At 33.0% G+C, this 8,279-nt stretch overlaps 1 protein-coding gene across 1 annotated transcript in view; it reads left to right on the top strand.

Moving 5' to 3' along the window:
- The window catches only part of LOC106457801 (putative ATP-dependent RNA helicase DHX30), a 23,151-nt gene that overhangs the window by 8,052 nt on the left and 6,820 nt on the right, over window positions 1–8,279 (top strand). Inside the window, exons 5-8 of the mRNA XM_022383844.1 lie at window positions 31–487; window positions 1,432–1,640; window positions 6,835–6,928; window positions 7,249–7,390. Of these exons, the coding sequence (XP_022239552.1) occupies window positions 31–487; window positions 1,432–1,640; window positions 6,835–6,928; window positions 7,249–7,390 (902 nt within the window). The remainder of the gene's footprint in view (window positions 1–30; window positions 488–1,431; window positions 1,641–6,834; window positions 6,929–7,248; window positions 7,391–8,279) is intronic.

The following is an 8,279-nucleotide window of genomic DNA, read 5'->3' on the forward strand; positions in this document are numbered from 1 at the left end:
TCATTGATTCAGAGGAACCTCCTGGTGCAATTTGTGCTTTCTACCTGGCTGGCAAGAAATCAGAGCTATGCTTGAGAGGTTGAAGAATGTTTTTTCTGATAGCTCTAGATACCTCTTATGCCCTGTGCATTCCCGTCTTCCCTATCATGAACAACAGCGAATTTTTGAATGTCCACCAGCAGGAATGAGAAAAATTGTATTAGCAACAAATGTTGCAGAAACATCCATTACCATAAATGATGTTGTGTATGTGATTAATCCTGGATTTCAGAAAGAAATGGTGTATGATCCCAATAAGGGCTTAGCTGTACTAACCACAGAGTGGATTACACAAGCCAACCTGAAACAGAGAAAAGGACGAGCTGGTAGAGTCCAACCAGGCAAATGCTTTCATCTGTTTCATAAGAGAACTGTAGAAGAATTGAGAGAATTTCCCATTGCAGAAATTTTGAGAGTTCCCTTAGAAAAAACTGTATTAGATTGCAAAGTAAGTTTAAATATGTTATTTTAGTGACATGAAGCTATATTTTAGAATAATTATGATATATATGTTATATTTTGCTGCAGAAAATGAAAAGCAACTTTGTAATGCATTATTTTGAATAGAGATAAGTTACAAAACTAAAATCATGTAATATATTCTTGTATTATTTCAGAATTTTTATTTATTTTAATGTATGAATTCTAAGGTGATACTGATGGGTTGCTTCATTTAGATAGATTAATATAATTAAACTTGTTTTATTTTGAGAAAAGAAAGTTAAGAGATGATGTTATTGAAGATTATCAAGAGGATCAATAGGATAAAGATCTCTCATTTATTTGTGCTGCATTTTGAAGGCAATAGGATAAAAGGACACAAGTTTGTGATTTGAAAAATACAAGTTAGGCCCCAGTTCACAGTTTATATTTTTAGTATGGTAACTGGCTTGTGGAATGAGTTGCCATTGCAGTATCAGAGGCTGACACATTATAAGAGTTTAAGAGAGGAAGAGATGCAATATGTCTGCCTTAAAACTATATAGAAAATCTTTTGAAGAGTAAATAATTATTCTATATAGAATTAATAACATCATATGTTCAAAGCAGAATATCTGATTTACATATGTCATACTTGCTGAATTTTACAAGTTTTTAAAATACAATTTGTAGAACATGGGATATCAGGCTGTCATTTGAAACAATATAATTGAAGGTAAAGTTTGAACTTAAATGATTATATATTTTTACATGTCCTATTTTAAGATTCTCCAACAGGAATTGTTAATTTCAAGTTTGAGTAATAGCTGAAAGTATTCTATATTTTATCAAATAAACAAACTTGAACTACATTTTTAGCTTAGACTTTTATAAAAGCAATATTGAAATTATTTGGTAATTTAATTATTACCAGTATTTTAAAAACCACATACTCCTTTTTGCTCTCTCTAGTTTTATTGTCCACGTGCAAAAAGTGAGGATTTTCTATCACAAGCACTGGAATGTCCTTCCACAGAAAATATCAGTCATGCTGTAGCAGCACTTGAGGAGTTGGGTGTGCTTAATGAAGATGAAGAACTTACGCCTTTGGGAAGAAGAATAGCTCATTTTACAACTCATCCAAGACTATCAAAAGCTTTAGTGTACAGTACTATATTAAGGTTAGTTTACATTTTTAAGCAACTTTGAAACATTTCGAGATGTTGTAATCTATTATGCTAATTTTGCATTTATTCCATATATATTAAAAACTTGCATAAAAGCCAGTTGGTTATTATTAGTTTAATATGAACTTTAGAACTTTAATAACAGAACAGAAGGGTAAAGACTTGCACTGCTTCTGTTCACACTTCACACACACACACACACACACACACACACACACACACACACACATACATACATACATATATATATATATATATATATATATACACACACACATACACACACACACAAAATTGCTAGTTCTGTAAAGGAATTTCAGTGTTTCTAAGCAAAACCTTCTGGGGAAATAATTTGGCAAGTTAAATGTTTAAGTTTGCTACAGTATAATAGCATGTGTGAAAGAACATGTTACTACATACTAATTTTGTATGTTATATACTTTTGAGTATTTGAAAGTGATTAGAGCAGTACCTTAACTATTTATTTACAGAATTGGGCATTAAGAGTAGCTAGAGGTTAGTTGTTTGTCATGTACTAAATAAAATACAAGTCATGACACATCGCAATGTTGTTGCAGTTACATAGCTACAAATTAGTTGCTGAATATATTAGTTGCTCTAAATGTATGAAGTAAATGAAAGACACTTCATTTCCCTGAAATACAGATCAGATACACTTGATATACTAATACATGAAGACATAATACATTCCAGTTCTGTTGCAGCAACTCTTAGATACAGTTTAGTTACTCTTGATGTGCTAAATAAATTAACACGTGATACATTTCACTGCTGTTGCTGTTACACATAGCTAGAAACCATTTGTCCTTAATGTACATGAGAAATGAAAACATAATACCACCAAATACTATTGTATCAGTTGTAAGATGTATTAGCGTGTACAATTTTTAGTCTTGTTATCAATGAATAATGCAACAAGTTGGTATATCCAAACTAGCAGAAAGTATGTGCCATGTTTAGAAAGTAATCTATCCAACAACTGGAAAAAATATTTACAACGTTTTAATTTATTTCTCGTTGCAACAGGAAACGATAAGAAAGATGAAACCTCCAAGCCTCATTGTTCTTACACATGATCAGTGAAGAAACTATAGAAATGAAAAACACATTTGTGTTTAGTGACAATGGAGATAGGCTTAACCTGAACAATATTAAATGGAAATTTGAAACATTGTTCACCGAGAAAGACCATTACGTTGGAAAGGCATGTCTTCTTCATTCAGTCCCAACAAGAAAGAGAAACAATTGATGCATATGTGACAGACGTAATAAATAAAGTAGCGTCATGTGAGTTCGGAGAGCTCTGTGAAGGCCTAATAATGGATCATATTGTGTGCAGTATGACAAGCAACGTATTATGGGAGAGACTGCTTTGTGAATCAGAACTGACTCTAAAAAAAAAGCCGTCAATATTAGACATCAAGCAGAGCTGTCAGGGCAACAGTTAGTTAGTCTGGGTCATCAAGACAAAACTTTTACAGAAGGTAACCTGGTATGAAAAAATTGGAACTGGAAAGCATAATTCAAATCCAAACAAACAGTGCCACAATTTGAGGCCTAACAATAACAGTAAACACAGAGCAGCATGGAAAACAGCCAAACATAGTTCTCAGAGAGCAAAAGCTACATTTGATTGCCATAAGTGTGGGTACAATCATAGGCTAAAGCAGTGTCTGGCTTTCAATAAAACCTGTATGAACTGTGGTAAAAAAAAACATTTTGCAAGGATATGCCACAATGAGAGCAAGTACACTTTTAGCAGTAGTAGGGGAGAAGTGTATAATGTACATATCAGTGATGATAATAACAACGATGAAGAATTGATTATCGATATAGTACATGTCAGTGATGGTCAACAAAGGCAAAAGAAAAAGTGGAAAGTGTATCTCAAGATCCGAGACAAAAGGGTAACATTCAAATTGGATGCAGGTGCACAAGCAAATATTATGTCAATATCAACATATCATAGTCTTGGTAGTCCTACAACTCTATATGAGACTGGAATCAAGCTGACGAGCTATACAGGAGTATGAGTACCAGTAGTGCGAAAATGCAGATTACGGTGCACACTGAAAGAGCAAAGTCGTTCTCTGGACTTCATATTTGTAAACCTCAAAGCACAGTCTTCTCAATTTCAAGTCAATCTTGGAACTTAGACTGATAAAGTTTACAGGGTCCATAGATGCCACTGCTGAGAGTGAGCAAGTAGCTAATGAGATAATCCAACAGTATTTATATGTGATGAATGGGATAGGATGCCTCAAGAAATAGCATCACATTGAGCTCATTCCAAACAGTCGGGATCATACACCCACCAAGGAAGATTCCGATGGCTCTTCATGAATGACTAAAACCTGAGTTAAATACAATGAAGAAAAATATTGTCGTTCAAAAGGTAGATCATCCAATTGGTTGGGTAAATAATATGGTAATTGTTGAAAAATCGATTGGCAAAGTGAGAGTGTGTCTTGATCTGAAAGACTTAAATAAGCAGGTAAAACAGGAGTATTACCAACTGACAACCTAGGAAGAATTAACAATTCACCTTAGTGTAGCACAATATTTTTCTGTGCTTGATGCCAGCAATGACCTTTGACAAATTCCATTAGATGATGAAAGCTCTGAATTGTGTTGTTTCAATACTCCATTTGAGAGGTACAAATTTCTCTGCTTACCATCGGTCTCCACAGTGCCCCTGAGGTATTTCATAAAGCCATGTCTGAAATCGTGGAGAGAATTGAAGGTTGTCAAATATACATTGATGACATCCTGGTTTGGGGAAAAAAACCAAACACAAGCATAAAAGACTTAGACTAGTCTTGCAGAGGGCAAGGGAGAATAACTTAAGGTTTAATAAAGCAAGATGTAAAATTGGCCTTAAGGAAGTGAAATATCTTGGTCATACTCTGATCAAAGATAGGTTGAGGCCAGGTAGTGCAGAGGTTTTTGGATATCTCTCAACAGTTGGCAAAATATATTCCTAGATTAAGCACAAAAGCAGCAACCCTCAGGAAAGAAGGTGTGTAAAGCATTGGGATTCATCTCATGAGTTAGTGTACAATAAACTCAAAGACCTGACCACTGAAGTACTATTACTACAATATTATGATCCTGGTAAACAGATCATCTTGTCAGTGGATGCATCTTCAAAAGGTTTAGGTGCTCTGCTTCTGTAGGGAAGACTTCCAGTGGCATGTGCCTCAAAGGTCCTTACTTCAACACAAGAAAATTATGCATTTATGAAATGTCAGTTATACTTGAATGTGACCATAAACCCCCTTGCAACAATCGTGTAACATCTAGTCCTGGTTTTCCACAGTCAAATAGTATGGCCAAAAGAATGGAGCAAACCATGAAGAATCTTCTGAAAAAGGCTGAACAAAGCCAACAAGATCCCTACTTGAGTCTGTTAGAATTCAGAAACACACCAGTTGATAATGACTTAAAGTCACCTGCTCAAATGTTAATGGGACACAGACTGATATCGATCTTGCCAGTTTCCTCAGAACTCCTGAAACCAGAACACCATGATACCTCGATTAACAGTATACTGCTAAACAAGCAACTAAAGCAGAAAGAATACTATGATAAACATACTAAACCATTACCATCTATCTCAGAAGGAGATGTAGTAAGAGTAAAAACACAGGAAGAAACATGGGAACCTGCTGTGGTCCAATCTAAAGCAAATCGTCCTAGATCTTGCCTTGTTCAAACTCCCCATGGTATTTTCAGGAGAAACTGAAGGCACTTACTCAAAACAATCTAAGTCCACCTGGTATAACTCCTCCAATACTGGAAGAAAGTGTAGCCCAAGGTCAAACCATGACTAATATTCATGATCAAACACATAATAAAGAGAAGAGTAAGAGTGAAGGGATCAAAACAGCTAGTGGAAGGCTGGGTAAAAGAGCTTCAAGACTCATTGAAGAGTGCTATGGGTTTGCATTGTCAATAAGTTGTGTTAATAATTAAATCTCAGTGTAAACTCTAATTTGCTAAAAACTTGTACTAAATTTATGGACAAGTGAATATTAAAAGGAAAAAAGTCTGTTTCAGTTGCATGATTTATTAATCTTCACTGATCACCAGTGTTAAGATTTTACATGAAAATGTATACTTGCTTTTATGATTATACTAAAGTATAGTCCATCAAAAATGATGGGGCAAGTACTACCACTCCCACCCCATAGTATACCCTGACCACACATTTCATAGCTAACTGAAATAAATACATTTTGCGAAATCAAGCTTGACCAACAAAGAGGCAGAAAAGAGCAGTTGAGGTAGTCAAATATATGCAAATTCCTTTGTGAGCCAATCAAAATTAAGATCATTCATGAAATTAACTAGTTGCTTATTCATAGAATAATTATTGGTAAAAATCAATATATAGGAAAGCCAGTGCAGTTTGGTAACACTTACATTCCAACAATGGCTTTTATCTCATGTTGCTGAGCAACAAAAATATAACCTGATATTGTTCTTAGTCTATGTACTTAAAGTATAAAATGAAATGTATAACAACAAAACTGGAAAAATATTTGTTGATTTCTTAATTTAGAGTCTCCATTGATAAAAGAGATTTGTATTTTATTAAAAACATTGGTGATATAACAGAAAAAGCTTACTTCAGAAACGATTAAAGTTTAAAATTGAATTGATATTTTTAATTTCAGGATAAATTTTATGCACTTGACTCTAGGCTAGGTGATCCCACACTATATCTTTACTTTAGGCTTATTATACCAACACTCACCACACTTTAAGGTTTCATGGCACCCCTGTCACTAAAATTGTAATGGGCAGACAGTAATCAAACTATACTTGTGGTATTCATGAAAAGCCTTGTGTGTAAATTGTCTACTTTTAAAAGAAGGGAGATTTCATGATGTATTGTTATGTAGTGCACTCTTTAAGTTGAATAAACAGAGTTCATACAGGATGGCTGACTCTCAAACATCTCGATAATAGTATGCATTGGTTTGTCTTAGAAATAATCTGTGCTTTTATTTACTAAAGATATAAAGTTCTCATTTTTATTAATTTCTATGAAACTTAAATTTTTTTTTCATTACATTGTGTTTTAATTTCACCTGATGTATCAACTTCTGATATTTTATGCAGCAAAGTATTTAAAAACTGAGTGAGACTTTTTTTTTAATAGATGCGTTGACACAGTTTTGACCATTGCTGCACTTCTCTCCTCCACTAGAGATCCATTTCTAACTAATTTAGAAAATAAAGCTGTGATACGTGAGGTATGGTTACTCTGATTTTCTTGTTGAATATTTTAAATTGGTTAACTAAATTCCAAGAATAAATGACTTAACTGCTTTAAGTGAATGTTTTCAGAGCATAAGAGTATATATAGATCTGGTTTAAAGTAATCTAAATGTTTCGTAATTAATGTTAAAGATAATTGTCATGATTAAATAAATAGTCTTTCAGAAATCATATAACAGTTCTATAAATCTTTTTAAGTCTGTTTAATCTTATTTCATGGATGTGTGAAAGAGCTTGTTACTAAATATTATTTGTCTAAAATATTATGCTATTGTGTTGTTGAATATTTCATCAGGTGAAGAAGAAATTTGATCATACTGTGGGAAGTGACCATATTGCATTGGCAAACTTGTTCAAGGCCTGGAAGGAGGAAGAATTAGCATCAGAATTTTGTACCAAAAATTTAGTCAGTTCATCTAATTTGATTTTTACCAGAGGTATGATCCTAATGATGAACATTTAATATATTCACAATGACCATTGAGTTTCTAAAGAAGCAGTTGCATTTGAAACAATCTGTGAAACATTTGTAATCAAACTTTTAATACTATGAACAGGAAGACATTTTTGGTGATTTCCATTTCAATTATTGAGTAAAATGTAAAAAAAGATTAACTGTAAATGCCTGAGATGATGCTTGCTAACAGTAAGTATTGTCACAAAAGCCTGTAATTGATGCATTTAACACTTTCTAGTAGATTATTATTAGTAATCAATAACTAGTAATGTTTCATTGTTTGTCTTATTTCATTGAAGACTCCTAACAAAGTAGAATTGACAGAAATTAATTTAGCCCTCTAGTGGAGGGAAGTGAAAATTAGTTGTAATTTCTGATGTTTTTGCATAGAAAAGCTTTTAATTTGGAGAGGAAATAGTTCAATTTTAAAATGTTTGTGTACATATGCATATACAGAATTTTGCTGTAAAAAATTTTAATTTTAATCTTATAGTCTGCACCTTACTTGCACCTGCTTCAGTTGGGTATTACTGGAGCAAATCTATCATAATAGCATAATTCAACAAAACCAGTGATTTCTTGATTGAATTCTATTGATTGGACAGTATGAATTAACCTGTAGGTTTCCTATAAATATTTGTTAAGGAGATTTATAACTACATTAACCCCTTACCTACCATGGCCATTTTGTCTTATCGTGAGGTCAAAATCACATTTGTGAATTGAAAAAATTATAGAGAACTTATCTTTTATTGGATTTCAGATTTTATTTTTTGTAAATAGTAGCATAGCATTCAATTATGTATAAAAATTGTATTATTGAATGGAGTTTAAAGAAGAATTTAATGAAAAAAATCCTAAAATACGTT

Source organism: Limulus polyphemus, unplaced genomic scaffold, assembly GCF_000517525.1.
Source record: "Limulus polyphemus unplaced genomic scaffold, Limulus_polyphemus-2.1.2 Scaffold375, whole genome shotgun sequence".
In the NCBI taxonomy this organism is placed as follows: Eukaryota; Metazoa; Arthropoda; class Merostomata; order Xiphosura; family Limulidae; genus Limulus; species Limulus polyphemus.